Genomic DNA, 20,987 nt, shown 5'->3' on the forward strand with positions numbered 1-20,987 from the left:
CCTCACACGTACGCTGAGTTTAGATGTCATCTATGTGAAAAGTCCTGTTTATCAGCCATTAGGGTTCTGGGTGGTTCTTGAATTGCGGTGGCATTTGCATCCCTCACCTTTGCAACCACGAAAAACACTTTAAAATGACAAATAGTTACACATCATACATGTTTTTGTTTATATTGAACTGTTTATAACAGTGACAAAATATAATGCAAATCCTTAATACTGCAAAACGATGCATTGTTTGAAGTACTTAGAGTAAAAGCAAATTGGCTTGTCCCAGTAGTGATGAGTCGAGTTCAAGTGACATGTTTTGGGGATTTAGAGATATCTATCTATGATTTTGAATGCTAGAAAGTAAACAACAGTATTTAATACATTTTATAGATCAACAAAAACAAATAAGGCTATTCAAATCTGTATTTTTTTTATTTATTTTTTACAAATATAATATGTTTTGTCATTGGTGTTACCGTCTTGAAAGTCAAAGATATACAAGGAGCTTGATTATTCCCTCCAGTGGCAAACTGTTATCGGGGGAGGGGCCTATATTAAAGAAAACAAATAGCTAATCACACCTTTTTAATATCCCATGAATTTGAAGATTCCATCGATAATTTGGTGTGTCAAAATACAAAGTGTCATTGGCGTTACTCAATTTAAATGCAGAGAAATAATCAGATTAGCAAACATTTTGTAAAGAATGAATGACCTTGTAATTGGTGATACCATCATTCGTGTTCCTTTTCTCCTACTGCTGGTACATTGTCATCATTATGGTAAAAATATATATTTCAAGTCATTATGCTGCTACGGTATATTAGTTGATTTAGAATCAGAAAATGAAACCAAAAAGGTAGAAATTAAAAATCCAGAAAATGTAAGTACATTTTTTCAAAAATACCATCCTCAAAAGTAACTGCATTTCAAGAACGACCATTCTATAAGTAGGATGGCTAAAGAGCCCTACTCCTGCTAGACTGATATTCTACTGTATAACGAGCAGTCAGGCCAGGGTCACTAACAAGAACACAGCTGAACAACAAGAACAGAAAAACCAACAATGGCCAGCAGACACAATGGGAGACCAACTGACTGATACACTGCTGCTGTGCGTGTGTGTGCATATGTGTGTGTGTGTGTTTACCTGAGCTGAACCCCTCATAAAAACACATCTCTCAAATGTGGAAAACAACACAATGGCCCCAGTAGAGGAGAGAGATGGCGGTGATGGAGGAGCAGGGTGTTATTGGTGCTGCATACCTGTTCTTTGGGTTCTCTTCATGACATACAAGTTCCAACCGCTTGACTGATTGATTTTAAAATATCTCCAAGCGAGAGACACTTGTGATTCCCAGAGCGTCTCCATTGGAAAAAGTCAGTCGTTCCAAAGCGTCTCGTAGGCCTGAATAAATCCATGGTTAATATTTAATACTACTGTCCTCATCGCTGTGGAGACACATCCCAGACCGTCACCCTGCCGATGAATTATGGATTCCCATTGGGAAGTGGATGGAGTGGAACTGTCCGGAGCGTTAAATGAATCCCAGGTGATTCCCGGGACCTTTCCAAAACGGGGACAGTGTGTAACGATGCCTGTAGCTTATAAGATAAGTAACTGTCTACGGATGAATATAGTGAGTATAGTGAGCAGATATTCACTGTATTAACAGGTATTACTATGTAATGCAGCCAATCATCTTCATTGTGTACCTGAATACTACATACACTTAAGCAATAAGGTCCGAGTGAGTGTGGTATACGGTCAATATACCACGGCTAAGAGCTGTTCTTACGCACAACGTAACGCTGTAGTATATTGGCCCGATATCATAAACCTCAGAGGTGCCTTATTGCCACACACACACACACACACACACACACACACACACACACACACACACACACACACACACACACACACACACACACACACACACACACACACACACACACACACACACACACACACACACACACACACACACACACACACACACACACACACACACACACACACACACGTCTCCCCTGCTGCTTGTTCTCTCTTTAACCTTCAACATGAGCCCATCCTAAATGACACCTTATTCCCTATATAGTGCACCACTTATGACCAGGATCCATAGGGCTCTGGTCAAAAGTAATGCACTATGTAAGGAATAGGGTGCAATTTGGGATGCAACCCTGTGAAAGCAGTAGAAGTAATCATCTGCCATGTCTACATCAAGATACAGGCCGAAGGAAAGAGAGAGCAAGAGTGGAGGAAGGGCTGAGGGCTGTTCTATAGCTGCTTCTTCATGGTGATTTAGTAAAGTATGAAGAGGTATTTCTATCCTTTCTTCCCCCCTCTGTCTCTCTCTGTCTCTCTCTCTCTGTCTCTCTCTGTCTCTCTCTCTCTCTCCCTCTCTCTGTGTCTCTCTCTGTCTCTCTCTCTCTTTCTCTCCCTCTCTCTCTCTCTCTGTCTCTCTCTGTCTCTCTCTCTCTCTCTCTCTGTCTCTCTCTCTCTCTCTCTGTCTCTCTCTGTCTCTCTCTCTCTCTCTCTCTCTCTCAATTCAATTCAACTCAAGGGGCTTTATTGGCATGGGTAACATGTGTTAACATTGCCAAAGCAAGTAAGGTAGGTGAAATAAACAATAAAAATGAACAGTAGACATCACACATACAGAAGTTTCAAAACAATAAAGACATTACAAAAGTCATATTATATATATATGCAGTGTTTTTACAATGTACAAATGGTAAAGGACACAAGATAAAATAAATAAGCATAGATATGGGTTGTATTTACAATGGTGAGTGTTCTTCACTGGTTGCCCTTTTCTCGTGGCAACAGGTCACAAATCTTGCTGCTCTGATGGCACACTGTGGAATTTCACCCAGTAGATATGGGAGTTTTTCAAAATTGGATTTGTTTTCAAATTCTTTGTGGATCTGTGTAATCTGAGGGAAATATGTCTCTCTAATATGGTCATACATTGGGCAGGAGGTTAGGAAGTGCAGCTCAGTTTCCATCTCATTTTGTGGGCAGTGAGCACATAGCCTGTCTTCTCTTGAGAGCCATGTCTGCCTACGGCGGCCTTTCTCAATAGCAAGGCAATGCTCGCTGAGTCTGTACATAGTCAAAGCTTTCCTTAATTTTGGGTCAGTCACAGTGGTCAGGTATTCTGCCGCTGTGTACTCTCTGTGTAGGGCCAAATAGCATTCTAGTTTGCTCTGTTTTTTTGTTAATTCTTTCCAATGTGTCAAGTAATTATCTTTTTGTTTTCTCATGATTTGGTTGAGTCTAATTGTGCTGCTGTCATGGGGCTCTGTAGGGTGTGTTTGTGAACAGAGCCCCAGGACCAGCTTGCTTAGGGGGCTCTTCTCCAGGTTCATCTCTCTGTAGGTGATGGCTTTGTTGTGGAAGGTTTGGGAATCGCTTCCTTTTAGGTGGTTATAGAATTTAACAGCTCTTTTCTGGATTTTGATAATTAGTGGGTATCGGCCTAATTCTGCTATGCATGCATTATTTGGTGTTCTACGTTGTACACGGAGGATATTTTTGCAGAATTCTGCGTGCAGAGTCTCAATTTGGTGTTTGTCCCATTTTGTGAAGTCTTGGTTGGTGAGCGGACCCCAGACCTCACAACCATAAAGGGCAATGGGCTCTATGACTGATTCAAGTATTTTTAGCCAAATCCTAATTGGTATGTTGAAATTTATGTTCCTTTTGATGGCATAGAATGCCCTTCTTGCCTTGTCTCTCAGATCGTTCACAGCTTTGTGGAAGTTACCTGTGGCGCTGATGTTTAGGCCAAGGTATGTATAGTTTTTTTGTGTGCTCTAGGGCAACAGTGTCTAGATGGAATTTGTATTTGTGGTCCTGGTAACTGGACCTTTTTTGGAACACCATTATTTTGGTCTTACTGAGATTTACTGTCAGGGCCCAGGTCTGACAGAATCTGTGCATAAGATCTAGGTGCTGCTGTAGGCCCTCCTTGGTTGGTGACAGAAGCACCAGATCATCAGCAAACAGCAGACATTTGACTTCAGATTCTAGTAGGGTGAGGCCGGGTGCTGCAGACTTTTCTAGTGCCCGCGCCAGTTAGTTGATATATATGTTGAAGAGGGTGGGGCTTAAGCTGCATCCCTGTCTAACCCCACGATCCTGTGTGAAGAAATGTGTGTGTTTTTTGCCTATTTAAACCGCACACTTGTTGTTTGTGTACATGGATTTTATGATGTCGTATGTTTTACCCCCAACACCACTTTCCAACAGTTTGTATACAGACCCTCATGCCAAATTGAGTCGAAGGCTTTTTTGAAATCAACAAAGCATGAGAAGACTTTGCCTTTGTTTTGGTTTGTTTGGTTGTCAATTAGGGTGTGCAGGGTGAATACATGGTCTGTTGTATGGTAATTTGGTAAAAAAACAATTTGACATTTGCTCAGTACATTGTTTTCATTGAGGAAGTATACGAGTCTGCTGTTAATGATAATGCAGAGGATTTTCCCAAGGTTACTGTTGACGCATATTCCACGGTAGTTATTGGGGTCAAATTTGTCTCCATTTTTGTGGATTGGAGTGATCAGTCCTTGGTTCCAAATATTGGGGAAAATGCCAGAGCTAAGGATGATGTTAAAGAGTTTTAGTACAGCCAATTGGAATTTGTTGTCTGTATATTTGATCATTTCATTGAGGATACCATCAACACCACAGGCCTTTTTGGGTTGGAGGGTTTTTATTTTGTCCTGTAACTCATTCAATGTAATTGGAGAATCCAGTGGGTTCTGGTAGTCTTTAATAGTTGATTCTAAGATCTGTATTTGATCATGTATATGTTTTTGCTCTTTATTCTTTGTTATAGAGCCAAAAAGATTGGAGAAGTGGTTTACCCATACATCTCCATTTTGGATAGATAATTCTTCGTGTTGTTGTTTGTTTAGTGTTTTCCAATTTTCCCAGAAGTGGTTAGAGTCTATGGATTCTTCAATTACATTGAGCTGATTTCTGACATGCTGTTCCTTCTTTTTCCGTAGTGTATTTCTGTATTGTTTTAGTGATTCACCATAGTGAAGGCGTAGACTCAGGTTTTCCAGGTCTCTATGTTTTTGGTTGGACAGGTTTCTCAATTTCTTTCTTAGATTTTTGCATTCTTCATCAAACCATTTGTCATTGTTGTTAATTTTCCTCAGTTTTCTATTTGAGATTTTTAGATTTGATAGGGAAGCTGAGAGGTCAAATATACTGTCAAGATTTTCTACTGCCAAGTTTACACCTTCACTATTACAGTGGAACGTTTTACCCAGGAAATTGTCTAAAAGGGATTGAATTTGTTGTTGCCTAATTGTTTTTTGGTAGGTTTCCAAACTGCATTTCTTCCATCTATAGCATTTCTTAATGTTACTCAGTTCCTTTGGCTTTGATGCCTCATGATTGAGTATTGCTCTGTTTAGGTAGACTGTGATTTTGCTGTGGTCTGATAGGGGGTGTCAGTGGGCTGACTGTGAACGCTCTGAGAGACTCTGGGTTGAGGTCAGTGATAAAGTAGTCTACAGTACTACTGCCAAGAGATGAGCTATAGGTGTACCTACCATAGGAGTCCCCTCGAAGCCTATCATTGACTATGTACATACCCAGCGTGCGACAGAGCTGCAGGAGTTGTGACCCGTTTTTGTTGGTTATGTCTCTCTCTCTCTCTCTCTGTCTCTCTCTCTCTCTGTCTCTCTCTTTCTCTCTCTCTCTCTCTCTCTCTCTCTCTCTCTCTCTCTCTCTGTCTCTCTCTTTCTCTCTCTCTCTCTCTGTCTCTCTCTCTCTCGCTCTCTCTATGTCTCTCTCTCTCGCTCTCGCTCTGTCTCTCTCTCTCTGTCTCTCTGTCTCTCGCTCTCTCTCTGTCTCACTTTCTCTCTGTCTCTCTGCCTCTGTCTCTCGCTCTCTCTCTGTCCCTCTCTCTCTCTCTCTCTCTCTCTCTCTCTCTCCCTTTCTCTCTCCCTCTCTGTTGGCTGTGTTGTGAGCTGTCAGGAGCTCTGTGGTAATGATGGTTTAGCCATGTGATGATGCTGCTGCTGCATGGGATTTCTCAAGACAGGGAGCTGGGAAATTAGGACAAATCAGTTATGTCGGAGTGTGTTTTGTAGGAGTGAGAGAGATGGTTAGAGAGAGAGAGAACGAAAGAGAGAGAGAGAAAGCATGTGTTTGTGTGAGCCTGTATGTGTATGTGCGTGCATATGTGTGTTCGTGTGTGTCCATATGTCTATCGGTATACTTATCTCTCTCTGTCTCTCTCTCTGGCTCTCTCGCTCTCTCTTTTCTTTGATTCAACCCACATTTGCATTGTTATTCCACTGTAACAGCTCCCACCCACTAAGGAGTCTGCCGGGAGGCTGCAATGCAGAAGGCCGGACAGCAGGCAGCATCTCTGATACATTTTGGCCACTTATAGCAAGAGCCTGTGCTGTGCTGTGCTGGGGCCTGGAGGTGTCATGTATCTCTGTTTGTAATTATTTCCCATCTAGGGTTTATTTATGTATTTGATGCCATGGGGGAGGAAAGTGATTGACAGCTAACACTGATAATGATTATGTACAGCTCCCATCAACATGTGTGCTTGCACATGTGTGTAGACTTGCGTGTGTGTGTGTTTGTGTAAAACATAGTTGACATAGTGTGACAGTGTCCAGAGGCTGTTGCTCATGAAAACAGCCACTTGCTTGTCTCAGTGGGAGTGTGCTCTCATGATTTGTAGCTGGCCGCTTGACTTCTCACTCACTACTGCTAACCCTTAAAGTTATTTTCAGAACTATGGTATTGAGTATTCATAGCATAAGTAATAGATATACATCAATTGTCACATCTCTTGATGTACTTCCTGAGAGTTGGACACAGCATGGTGGTCAGATCAGTCAGATTCCTCTACATCCTTGAGAATGTGACATCCCACCTCAGAGTTTGGTGAACATCTGAAATTTCAGCAGCATCCCGATCATTAGTAGCCTCCTCACACCTACAATACTCTACTAGGACCTGTTTCTCCTTGAGCCTTTCTATTGGCCAGTGAGTGAGTCCAGCCAGGTCAACCAGGACTAATCCTGCACACACACACACACACACACACACACACACACACACACACACACACACACACACACACACACACACACACACACACACACACACACACACACACACACACACACACACACACACACACACACACACACACACACACACACACACACACACACACACACACACACACACACACACACACACACACACACACACACAGTGAGTAATGGAGAATCCATATTATACTGACAGGAGGTGGATGTCTCAGGCAGACCTATTAATTGACCACTCTCTCTAAGCAGCAGATTACACTGGTAATTGCACAGCGGGTGTCAGCAAAGCATCAATATTCCTCCTCATCCCCAGTCTTCTCCTCTCTGTGATTTCCCAGGTAGGCCACGTTATGTTAGGTTGTTAACTGTCATGGCTACAAGGTTGTAGGGCTGTAGCACTCAGAGATAAATCCATGACTCAACGTCTTGAGAGACAAGAGAGACGTTTCCGGATGAAAAAAGAGAGATAGAGAGAAATGGTTGACTTAGAAAGAAAATGCATGCCAGTGCCCACCTGACTCCTCTACTCCTCATCGTGCCTGATTCCTCTACTCCTCCTCGTGCCCGTACTCCTCTACTCCTCCTCGTGCCTGACTCCTCTACTCCTCATCGTGCCTGACTCCTCTACTCCTCCTCGTGCCTGACTCCTCTACTCCTCCTCATGCCTGACTCCTCTACTCCTCCTCACGCTGACTCATCTACTCCTCCTCACGCCTGACTCCTCTACTCCTCCTCGTGCCTGACTCCTCTACTCCTCCTCGTGCCTGACTCCTCTACTCCTCCTCGTGCCTGACTCCTCTACTCCTCCTCGTGCCTGACTCCTCTACTCCTCCTCGCGACTGACTCCTCTACTCCTCCTCGTGTCTGACTCCTCTACTCCTCTTCGCGCCTGACTCCTCTACTCCTCCTCGCACCTGACTCCTCTACTCCTCCTCGTCCTGACTCCTCTACTCCTCCTCGTGCCTGATTCCCCTATTCCTCCTCGTGCCTGACTCCTCTACTCCTCCTCGTGCCTGACTCCTCTACTCCTCCTCATGCCTGACTCCTCTACTCCTCCTCACGCTGACTCATCTACTCCTCCTCACGCCTGACTCCTCTACTCCTCCTCGTGCCTGATTCCCCTATTCCTCCTCGTGCCTGACTCCTCTACTCCTCCTCGTGCCTGACTCCTCTACTCCTCCTCGTGCCTGACTCCTCTACTTCTCCTCGCGCCTGACTCCTCTACTCCTCATTGTGCCTGACTCCTCTACTCCTCCTCGCGCCTGACTCCTCTACTCCTCCTCGCGCCTGACTCCTCTACTCCTCATCGTGCCTGACTCCTCTACTCCTCCTCGTGCCTGACTCCTCTACTCCTCCTCGTGCCTGACTCCTCTACTCCTCCTCGCGCCTGACTCCTCTACTCCTCCTCGTGCCTGACTTCTCTACTCCTCCTCGCGCCTGACTCCTCTACTCCTCCTCGTGCCTGACTCCTCTACTCCTCCTCGTGCCTGACTCCTCTACTTCTCCTCGCGCCTGACTCCTCTACTCCTCATTGTGCCTGACTCCTCTACTCCTCCTCGCGCCTGACTCCTCTACTCCTCCTCGCGCCTGACTCCTCTACTCCTCATCGTGCCTGACTCCTCTACTCCTCCTCGTGCCTGACTCCTCTACTCCTCCTCGTGCCTGACTCCTCTACTCCTCCTCGCGCCTGACTCCTCTACTCCTCCTCGTGCCTGACTTCTCTACTCCTCCTCGCGCCTGACTCCTCTACTCCTCCTCGTGCCTGACTCCTCTACTCCTCCTCGTGCCTGACTCCTCTACTCCTCTTTGCGCCTGACTCGTCTACTCCTCCTCGTGCCTGACTCCTCTACTCCTCCTCGTGCCTGACTCCTCTACTCCTCCTCGTGCCTGACTTCTCTACTCCTCCTCGCGCCTGACTCCTCTACTCCTCCTCGTGCCTGACTCCTCTACTCCTCCTCGTGCCTGACTCCTCTACTCCTCTTTGCGCCTGACTCGTCTACTCCTCCTCGTGCCTGACTCCTCTACTCCTCCTCGTGCCTGACTCCTCTACTCCTCCTCGTGCCTGACTTCTCTACTCCTCCTCGCGCCTGACTCCTCTACTCCTCCTCGTGCCTGACTCCTCTACTCCTCCTTGCGCCTGACTCCTCTACTCCTCCTCGTGCCTGACTCCTCTACTCCTCCTCGCGCCTGACTCCTCTACTCCTCCTCGTGCCTGAATCCTCTACTCCTCCTCGCGCCTGACTCCTCTACTCCTCCTCGTGCCTGACTCCTCTACTCCTCCTCGCGCCTGACTCCTCTACTCCTCCTCGTGCCTGAATCCTCTACTCCTCCTCGCGCCTGACTCCTCTACTCCTCCTCGTGCCTGACTCCTCTACTCCTCCTCGCGCCTGACTCACCTTCCAATCTGGCAAACGGTGCGGTGCAATTCCGGGTAAATGTGTTTACTGAAGGAGGCTCTGATTATACAGCACATTAAGTCTCGGGAATAACACAACAAATCACAGCCCCCAAATGGAAAAGGCCCTTTCAATTGCATCTCATTCAATGAGAGAAGAGTAATTGCTATTAGAGCTAAATAAGTACTTTTTCTCCCCTCTGCCTCACCCAGCCCTGGCACACTGCATTCCAATGAGCCCGGCCGGGACACAGCCAGTCTAAAACCAACTAGTGCAGAGCAGATCGGCCGGAATTCGAGACACTAAACCTGTTCAGGACAGTGGTGATCAATCAAATATAGAGAAGCAGATTGGAGACAAAGAAGGCAGTTTGGGTTTTACATTTTTGAACAGATGACTGCTCTTTTCAGTTAAGGGCCATATTTGTGTTGTTGAAGCTAAACAGGATCACTATGAAGAGTACATAGAACCCTTTCTCTGTGACAAGGACGCTAACAGTCAGACGACAGAGCAGACTAGGTGGATGCCAGAAAGAACAGCTGCATAGGGAGCGCGGGCGGCAGAGAGATAACAGTCGCAGGCCCACTATGAGACATTGCCTCTGTCAAGGGAAACTGGAGGCAGGGGAGCCGAAATGGGGGAATTCTCTGAGCCGCCATGGATCTTGTTTACTTTACATATCCATAGTGATAGATACTGTATGTTCATTTCCCTGTTCGTTCCAGGGAGACCAGTCCAATGTGCCTTTGAAAGTTGAGAAAAACGTAACTATGTTACACTCAGAATCTTTCTCCAAGGCTACACTTTCACACATAACTAAACCCGCCTTCATGTCCTTGGAATCCAAAGCCCTCACAGACTCCCCTCCCATCCACCCTGCTATGGGGGGACTCAGGCAGGCATCGAGGACCCCCAACTAGGTCCAACGTGACGCGCACGCAACACTCCTATCTCCCAGCTCCAACCTGCCTGGCTACCTGGCTGACTACAGTGTGATGGAAGTCATCTCTGAACAGCATCAATTGTGCCAAAGCAGAACGTAAAGGAGAAGGAGTCATACCACACCCCCCAGGGTCAATTGTGTTCAATTTTAGAAGATGTTATATTGCTTTGTTATTCTGGAAATATTCCTTTCTATAGTGGTAGAGGAGAGAGGAGAGGAAAGATAGAGACAGGTGGTGAGAAGAGATGCTGCAAATGACATGTATGACACCTCAACTAGATGACGTGAGAGAGAGAGGGATGGAGAGAGCGATGGAGAGAGAGAGGGATGGAGAGAGAGGGATGGAGAGAGAGAGGGATGAAGAGAGAGGGGGATGGAGAAAGAGGGGGATGGAGAGAGAGAGGGATGGAGAGAGAGAGGGATGGAGAGAGAGGGGGATGGATAGAGAGAGGGATGGAGAGAGAGGGATGAAGAGAGAGAGGGATGAAGAGGGAGAGGGATGGAGAGAGAGGGATAGAGAGAGAGGGATAGAGAGAGAGGGATGGAGAGAGAGAGGGATGGAGAGAGAGGGGGATGGATAGAGAGATAGATGGAGAGAGAGAGGGATGAAGAGAGAGAGGGATGGAGAGAGGGGGGATGGATAGAGAGAGGGATAGAGACAGAGAGGGATGGAGAGAGGGGGATGGATAGAGAGAGGGATGGAGAGAGAGAGGGATGAAGAGAGAGAGGGATGGAGAGAGAGGGGGATGGAGAGAGAGAGGGATGGAGAGAGAGAGGGATAGAGAGAGAGAGGGATAGAGAGAGAGAGGGATAGAGAGAGAGGGATGGAGAGAGAGGGGATGGATAGAGAGAGGGATGGAGAGAGAGAGGGGTGAAGAGAGAGAGGGATGGAGAAAGAGGGGGATGGAGAGAGAGGGATGAAGAGAGAGAGGGATTAAGAGAGAGGGGGATGAAGAGAGAGAGGGATGGAGAGAGAGAGGGATGGAGAGAGAGAGGGATGGAGAGAGAGAGGGATGGAGAGAGAGAGGGATGAAGATAGAGAGGGATGAAGATAGAGAGGGATGGAGAGAGAGAGGGATGGAGAGAGAGAGGGATGAAGATAGAGAGGGATGGAGAGAGAGAGGGATGGAGAGAGAGAGGGATGAAGAGAGAGAGGGATGGAGAGAGAGAGGGATGAAGATAGAGAGGGATGGAGAGAGAGAGGGATGGAGAGAGAGAGGGATGGAGAGAGAGAGGGATGAAGAGAGAGAAGGATGGAGAGAGAGAGGGATGGAGAGAAAGAGGGATGGAGAGAGAGAGGGATGGAGAGAGAGAGATGGAGAGAGAGAGGGATGGAGAGAGGGATGGAGAGAGAGGGATAGAGAGAGAGAGAGGGATGGAGAGAGAGAGAGAGAGGGATGGAGAGAGAGAGAGGGATGGAGAGAGAGGGATGGAGAGAGAGGGATAGAGAGAGAGAGAGAGAGGGATGGAGAGAGAGAGAGAGGGATGGAGAGAGAGAGGGATGGAGAGAGAGAGACTTGAATAAAACCTTAGAGAACGGGAGAGAGAAACATGTTGTCCCCCACAAATAATGCAGAGCCCCCCTTGGGCCAATTGAGATATCGTGTGTGACTAACACATTTCAGTTATCATGTGTGACCACAGATTATCCATTATATTGACCAGATTCTCAAGTGGCCTCTGTAACAATGAAAATAAACATCTTCTAAAATGGAAGGCAGTCTGGGTACCAGTCTCTTTAGCTTATCCACTCTCTGTACTCCATGTCATGTGCCAAAGACTCTTTGGCAATAACAAGGAGTGGCAAGGATTATTAGCTAAGGTAGTCAGGAGGAGACAAGATCAGGTGGGACCATTCTAGCCAATGAGAGGGCAGATACGCGTGTGAGCAAAAAGCACAACTCCGATATAAAGTGTTTTTTTTCTCAAAGTTGCCGGGACGTCACGTGTCCTACTTATATCAGTACACTAATAATAACCTATGCACTACAAAACTTCTATTCCATCAAATAAGCCACACGTTTTTGTTAACCAAATTCAACACTCTCTCATTGACCTCCATTTCGGGCCCAGTTATCCCTCTAGCTTTACCTCTTCCTCTCTGGTGTGACACAAATTTCAGTTAATTAATTACTATAGCTCCCGTCTTGGGCCAATCAGTGTAATTTTGAAAATGCCGGTTCTCTATGGCAAGACACATCATTCAACCAAGTTGAGTCCAAATCGGGCCGGTGCTGTCCGAGATATCGCGTGTGACTAACGTGCTAATGGAACAGTATAACTTTAGACCGTCCCCTCGCCCATACCCGGGCGCGAACCAGGGACCCTCTGCACACATCAACAACAGTCACCCACGAAGCATCGTTACCCATCGCTCCACAAAAGCCGCGGCCCTTGCAGAGCAAGGGGAACTACTACTTCAAGGTCTCAGAGCAAGTGACGTCACCGATTGAAACGCTATTTAGCGCGCACCACTAACTAAGCTAGCCGTTTCACATCCGTTACACTAACAGACGGAAGCAGACCGATCCACAGTCCCCTGCCCAATTTCATTGTGGGGAACAACAAAAATCAATGCCCTCATTTAGATTCTCTGTGCCTGTCTCTCCCGTGGTGGCTATTGCTCTCCTCTCTCTCCAAACACACCTGCGCCCCAGAGGCTAGAGTGAACTTTATACAGACCAGTAATGAGTATATAAGTTCTCTGCTGCAGTGAGAGGACAGGCTGCACAGGCTATTGGTGACAACAAGCAGAGAAACCATACGGTGAGAGACTTAACCTTCAACAAGGTTCATTTTTGTTTCTGCTCATTCACTCTGTCACGCCCTGGCCTTAGTTATCTTTGTTTTCTTTATTATTTTGGTTAGGTCAGGGTGTGACATGGGGGATTTATGTGTTTTGTCTGGTCTAAGGGGCTTGTATGTTTATGGGGTGTTTTCTACTCTAGGTATCTATGGTTGCCGAGATTGGTTCTCAATTATGGAGGCAGGTGCTTATCGTTGTCTCTGATTGGGAAAACCGATACAGAATCACCCACCAACCAAGGACCAAGCGGCGTGGTAAGAGGCAGCAGCAGGAAAGGCAGCAGCAGCAGCAGCAGCAGCAGGAGAGGAAGCACAATTTAGAGACATGGACTTGGGAGGAGATCCTAGATGGGAAAGGACCCTGGGCACAGCCAGGAGAATATCGCCGCCCCAAAGAAGAGCTGGAGGCAGCGAAGGCTGAGAGGCGCTGGTATGAGGAGGCAGCACGGCGGCGCAGATGGAAGCCCGAGAGTCAGCCTCAAAAATGTATTGGGGGGTGGCACACAGGGAGTGTGGCGAAGCCAGGTAGGAGACCTGCGCCAACTTCCTGTGCTTACCGGAGGGCGAGAGAGACCGGGCAGGCACCGTGTTATGCTGTGGAGCGCACGGTGTCCCCAGTGCGGTACATACCAGCTCCTCGTATCGGCCGGGCTAGAGTGGGCATCGAGCCAGGTGCCATGAAGCCGGCTCTACGCATCTGGTCTCCAGTGCGTCTCCTTGGGCCGGCGTACATGGCACCAGCCTTACGCATGGTGTCCCCGGTTTGCCTGCATAGCCCAGTGCGGGCTATTCCACCTCGCCGCACTGACAGGTCGACCGGGAGCATTCAACTAGGTAAGGTTGGGCAGTGCCACCTCCACGCACCAGCCTTCTGGTGGCAGCCCCCCGCACCAGTCTCTCCATCTCATTCCTACAGGTGCTTCCGCCTGTCCAGCGCTACCAGAGCCTTCCTCCTCTCCAGAGCCGCTAGAGTCTCCCGCCTATCCAGAGCCGCCAGAGTCTCCCGCCTGTCCAGAGCCGCCAGAGTCTCCCGCCTGTCCAGAGCCTGCAGAGTCTCCAGCCTGTCCAGAGCCGCCAGAGTCTCCCGCCTGTCCAGAGCCGCCAGATTCTCCCGCCTGTCCAGAGCCGCCAGTCTCCCGCCTGTCCTGAGCCGCCTGAATCTCCCGCCTGTCCTGAGCCGCCAGAGTGTCCCGCCTGTCCTGAGCCGCCAGAGTCTCCCTCCTGTCCTGAGCCGCCAGAGTCTCCGCCAGTCAGCCAGGAGCCGCCAGAGCCGCCAGTCAGCCAAGAGCCGCCAGAAGCCTTCAGTCAGCCAGAAGCCGCCAGAGCCATCAACCAGCCTGAGCTACGCCTCAGTCCTGAGCTACCCCTCAGTCCGGAGCTGCCCCTCAGTCCGGAGGAGTTTGTTTAGTAGAGTGGGGCCCTTTAGTAGGGTTGCCAGTCCTAGGTTGGCGGCGAGGGTCGACGTTCCTAGGAGGCCACAAAAACGGACAAAGACTATGGTGGAGTGGGGTCCACGTCCCGTGCCAGAGCCGCCACCATGGACAGACGCCCACCCAGACCCTCCCCTATGGATTTAGGTGTAAGGGCCGGGAGTCCACACCTTTGTGTTGGTTCTCAATTAGAGGCAGGTGCTTATCGTTGTCTCTGATTGGGAACCATATTTAGGCAGCCATGTTCTTTGGGTATTTTGTGGGTGATTGTTTCCTGTCTTTGTGTCATTGCACCAGATAGGACTGTTTCGGTTTTCACATTTGTTGTTTTGTATTTTTGTACTATTCTCGTTTATCGTCTATTATTTACTTCTTCGATATAGGGGGCTGTCTTTTAATTTTTGGATAAAAAAAGTTCGCCTTTTAAACAAGATATTTTGTCACGAAAAGATGTTCGACTATGCATATAATTGACAGCTTTGGAAAGAAAACACTCTGACGTTTCCAAAACTGCAAAGATATTGTCTGTAAGTGCCCCAGAACAAATGCTACAGGCGAAACCAAGATGAAATTTCATACAGGAAATGCCCCAGATTTTGAATGCGCTGTGTTCCAATGTCTCCTTATATAGCTGTGAATGCGCCAGGAATGAGCCTACACTTTCTGTCGTTTCCCCAAGGTGTCTGCAGCATTGTGACGTATTTGTAGGCATATCATTGGAAGATTGACCGCTTGGTGTCCTCCGTCGAAATTATCTCCAGCTGCGTCCACTTTTCCATTTAGTTCAGAGGAGAAAGACAACTGCCACGAATGATTTATCATCAAATAGATATGTGAAAAATACCTTGAGGATTGATTCTAAACAACGTTTGCCATGTTTCTGTCGATATTATGGAGTTAATTTGGAAAAAAGTTTGGTGTTGTAATGACTGAATTTTCTGGGTTTTTTCTTAGCCAAAAGTGATGAACAAAACGGAGCGATTTCTCCTACACAAATAATCTTTTTGGAAAAACTGAACATTTGCTATCAAACTGAGAGTCTCCTCATTGAAAACATCCGAAGTTCTTCAAAGGTAAATGATTTTATTTGAATGCTTTTCTTGTTTTTGTGAAAATGTTGCCTGCTGAATGCTAGGCTTAATGCTATGCTAGCTATCAATACTCTTACACAAATGCTTGTGTAGCTATGGTTGAAAAGCATATTTTGAAAATCTGAGATGACAGTGTTGTTAAAAAAAGGCTAACCTTGTGAGCCAATATATTTATTTCATTTCATTTGCGATTTTCATGAATAGTTGACATTGCGTTATGCTAATGAGCTTGAGGCCATGATTACGCTCCCGGATACGGGATTGCTCGACGCTAGATGTTAAACATGTTGAACACTAACCACGCTACATTTTGGTCCTCCTCTCCTACAACGGAAGAAAACCGTTACACACTCTCTCTCTATTTTTTTAAATTTTAACTAGGTCAGTTAAGAACAGATTATTGTTTACAATGACAGTCTAGGAACAGTGGGTTAACTGCCTTGTTCAGGGGCAGAACGACAGATTTTTACCTTGTCAGCTCTGGGATTCGATCTTGCAACCTTTCAGTTACTGGCCTAATGCTCTAAAACACTAGGCTCCCTGCCACCCTTCTCTCTCCCTTTCTCTCTCTCCCTCCTCTCTCTTTCTACTAAGGCTTTAAAGCCACTACAGAGTGGATGCCTGTGGCGCTATTCAAATTCAATTAAATAATTGTTTAAAAAAAAGACCACCATGTTATCGCCAGTGCTTATTTGCACATATCAACCTTGACAGCTGGTTTGTGTGGAATTTGAAAGTTAGGATCTAGAGAGCGGGAGGCAAGGACAAGGGTGTATAGAAGGACACACGGTGGGTGGCCCTGTGCCTGGCGAGACAGAGGGAGAGATGACGGGACGGGGGAGGAGGGGAGGGGGGGGGGACGGGGGGCAGAGAATGAGAGGGGGAGAGAGAGAATGTGTGTTTGAGAGAGAAAGTAATGAGAATTAGCTACTTTCAGATAGTCTGACACCAGCTCAGAGAGTCACGTGGGTCGTGCACCAGCCAGGCTAACTTTCCAATGGGAAACATATGAAAAGTGAAAGAGTTCAATGTAGTGTTTTGATTAGTCTTTTGCAACATCATGTTTTGTATACAATGAGGTTCCGACCTCTTTACCCACCCCACTGCAGGAAGGAGACACACCAGACTCATTAGTCAGGTGGTCTTTACCTCTTCCTCTACCTCTTTCCACACCCTTTTCCAACTTTCCTCCAACCAATTCTCTTCTATCTGTCTCTCTCCTTCCTTCACCCTCTCTCTCTCCTTGTCTCATTGTCATTCAGGGACGGGTGATGATTACTGATGATGAGTATCAGATAAGGAAGCCGCAGTCTAACCTAAGGGAAGGTCACCTCCCTGATGAATACACAGACACATGATGAGGGAGGGGTGGGTCACCTTTATCACACATACATGCTGTGTCCCCTCACACACACACACACACACACACGCACGCACGCACGCACGCACGCACGCACGCACGCACGCACGCACACACACACACACACACACACACACACACACACACACACACACACACACACACACAGTGTCCTCTCACACACAGAGGACAAGGACAAATAAAAAAACCTGCCAAAACAAAAAAGAAACCAAAACTCAATTAGCAAAGCTGTCACCTTGGCTGTAGCTGCCTGTCTCCTAGTCCTACAGTCCTGTAGTGGATATATATATCTGGAGGCAATCCTTCTTCTGAAAATTAGCAGTGCTACCAGTCTCCCACTCAGGCCAGAAAACTAGCACCTCTTTCCAAAAGCAACTCTCTATTTGACCCCTTTTCCATTTTAAGAGGGGGAATGCCAAGACAAGAAACCAAGAGTGCCACAGAGCCCCCTATCCTCCCTCTCATAGGCCCCTGTCTGGCCCCAATGTAGTCTGATAGTACCAGGCCTCTCTTTGACCTGGTAAACAAGTCTCCCTCACTGCCTCGCCTCCATTTGGAGGGCAGAATAAAGTGAGAGTAGAGGAGAGGCCCTGGGAGTACATTTCACTGAGGCGAAGACTATTTCAAGTGATGGAGACATAGTTACAACCAGATAGAACAAGCACTCTATCACTCTCTGTCTCACTTTCCCCTTCTCTTCCTCTCTTTCTCTCTCTCCCTCTCTCTCTCTCTGTCTCACTTTCCTCTTCTCTTCCTCTCTTTCTTTTCTCTCTCTCTCTCTCTCTCTCTCTCTCTCTCTCTTCCCCTCTCTCTCTCTCTCTCTCTCACTTTCCCCTTCTCTTCCTCTCTCTCTCTCTCTCCCCCTCTCTCTCTCTCACTCTCTCTCTCTGTCTCACTTTCCCCTTCTATTCCTCTCTTTCTCTCTCTCTCTCTCTCTCTCTCTCTCTCTCTCTCTCTCTCTCTCTCTCTCTTCCCCTCTTTCTCTTTCTCTCTCTCTCTCTCTCTCTCTCTCTCTCTCTCTCTCTCTCTCTCTCTCTTTCTCTCTCTCTCTCTCTCTCCAACTCTCTCTCAAACACATGCACAATCAACCACATAGCATATAGATACATAAAATCCACAGATGCAGCCCACACATATGAAGCACAATAGACTGAACAACACATTCACACAAACACATAATAGACAACATATCTATTGTTATGCAAATAGACAACATCTTGATGGAAAAACGACACATTGTCTGTGACAACAATAACAGAGAGGTACATATATATATATAGACAGAGAGAGAGAGAGAGAGAGAGAGAGAGAGACAGAGCGAGAGAGCTGCATAAGAGACAGCATCATCGTGCATCTTACATGCGGCTGCTGGGCGGAATCTTGCGTCCGTCTCTGAACCATGTGACCTGCGGCTGGGGAAAGCTCCTGATGCGTGGAGCGGGAATAACCGCCCCCTCCCCCTGAGAGACCGACTGGGCACGCTCACCCTCTTCAAAACTGCCCATGACTAAAGAAAGAAAGGAGAGAAAAGCAGAAAACAAATTACAGTTGAGTTATTACTGAGGAGAATATTCTCTCTCAAACTTGACCCTTTGTCTCGGAAAACGTTTCCACTATCTGTTTTTTTGAACTAAGGTGTTATATTGAACCAGTTGGTCAGACAGCCGTTGATAAAAGTTGATAAAACATTTTTTTTAATAAAAAATGGTACTTTGGCAACTGTAGAACTGATATAATGTAACTGTCATATTCATATTACATAATAATGCAGTCTTCCTGTCTTTCTCAAACTTTCTTTAATTTTGGTTTCCTTTTCAAATTCAAACATCGTGTTGGCAATAAATACGTTTTTCGAAAAAAAAAAGATCAGATTTGGGCTGCCTGTGTAAATGCAGCCATTATCACCTCAGCCTCAATAAGAGGGGGTTGCTGAAGAATAGTAGCTTCACTTTCTCTTTAGTGTCCACAAGGTTGTTCCAATGAGACTACATGCTTGAGCAGTGGCTGTCATTGATGATGTAGGCCTAGTTGTGCTACAAGCCATTGAAGACACAGAGTTGGGGACTCGAAAGGTAACTTTCTGTCAGTTTCCCCGCCAAATAGATGTTCAAAATCAAATAAATCCTCTCTAACCCTATGTGAATAATACATCAAACAGTCAATTAAGTTACCACACATTTTAGAAATAATACCATCTTTGATACATGCAAAAGCCTTTAGACTTTGAACCAAACAGAATTCCTGAATGTGTAGAATGACAGTGGTCAATTGTGGCAAATCTCTTTTTTCTTTCAAAGAGAATAAATCTGTAATCTGGTATTGCTGTGCTGCTGTACTGCTTAGGACCCAAATGGAAATCTGTGAATTTTTCAAATCCCTCGACTTTGCTTTGATGTCGTCGTTGTTCCTAATCTGCAATGCTTCTCCTCGCTGTGTTCCTCTTTCAGAGAGGTGTGTCTCTGCAATCCTAATTGTCTGGTCTAACCTCCACTCTCCCTCTGTTCCTCTGTCTCTCCTCTCCTTTTCAGTCTCCCACCCACCCACCCTCGCTCTCTCTCTCCCTCTCTCTCTCTCCCTCTCATTCTCCCTCTCTCTCTCCCCCTCTCATTCTCCCTCTCTCTCCCCCTCTCCCCCTCCCTCTCTCCCGCCTGCTCTCCCCCACCCTCTCTCTCTCTCTCCCACTCTGATGCAGGTGTATTGGTATCGGTATGTATTAGGATCCCTTTTAGCCACAGCAAAAGCATCAGCTACTCTTCCTGGGGACTACAGGAAACATGACATAATACATAATACAGAACATTATTGGTCAAGGACTGAACTACATCAATTTAACATCACACATAGCCTACATATCAGTACATACACACAATATCTAGGTCTATTACATAATACATTGGAAATTACAATACAAGATATACAAAATGGCTGTGTCTCTTCACTTCCCTTTCTGCAGTATGGTTTTCTTTTATCTCTTTTTCGAATCTGGTTTTATTGCTAGCTTGAGTTACCTGGGGTGGCAGAGTGTTCCATGTAGTCATGGCTCTATTTAATACTGTGTGTTTCCCAGCCTCTGTTCTGGACCTGGAGACTGTGAAGAGATACATGTTTTGTACCGATGAAAGTCCGTACCTTCAACACATCAATACCTCGTACAAAGACCAATAGTGATGCAGTCAATCTCTCCTCAACTTTGAGCCAGGAAATATTAAAATGTATATTACTGACACTTTCCCTCTGTGTACATCTAAGTGTGATACGTGCTGCTTTGTACTGGACCAACTGAAATGCACCTATGTCCCTCTTTGCGGCACATGGCCACACAGCTGAGCAGTAGTCCAGGTACAACTGAGATATCAAGAAGGCAGAGCAAAGCCCTATGATGGACAGACCTCTTCCCATTTAAGCAACCATTGAGTCTATATGTTTTGACCATGACAGCTTGTTATCTAGGGTGATACCCAGCAGTTTAGTCTCCTCAGCTTGCTCATATGCCACATTATTTAATAGTAGATCTAAATGAGGTTTAAGAAACAAGTGATTTGTTCCAAAAATGAAGCTTTATTCCTTTCCTTCCTACTCTGTTTCACATTCAACACATCACGAGCTGCTGGCGGAGGAGAGGGAGAGGGAGAGAGTGGGGGTTGGTAGGAGATAGAGGGAAAGAGAGATAGAGGGAAGAAGGGAGGGAGAGAGAGAGTGGGGGTTGGTAGGACATAGAGGGAAAGAGAGATAGAGGGAAGAAGGGAGGGAGAGAGAGAGGGGGTTGGTAGGAGATAGAGGGAAAGAGAGATAGAGGCAAGAAGGGAGGGAGAGAGAGAGTGCGGGTTGGTAAGAGATAGAGGGAAG

General features: G+C 46.6%; 1 protein-coding gene across 1 annotated transcript in view; it reads right to left on the reverse strand.

Moving 5' to 3' along the window:
- Nucleotides 1-20,987, reverse strand: part of sdk2b (sidekick cell adhesion molecule 2b) — a 476,242-nt gene that overhangs the window by 89,494 nt on the left and 365,761 nt on the right. The window contains exon 4 of the mRNA XM_064950386.1: nt 18,501-18,648. Coding sequence (XP_064806458.1) covers nt 18,501-18,648 — 148 coding nt within the window. The remainder of the gene's footprint in view (nt 1-18,500; nt 18,649-20,987) is intronic.

This window comes from Oncorhynchus masou, chromosome 31 (genome assembly GCF_036934945.1).
Source record: "Oncorhynchus masou masou isolate Uvic2021 chromosome 31, UVic_Omas_1.1, whole genome shotgun sequence".
NCBI classification, from domain to species: domain Eukaryota; kingdom Metazoa; phylum Chordata; class Actinopteri; order Salmoniformes; family Salmonidae; genus Oncorhynchus; species Oncorhynchus masou.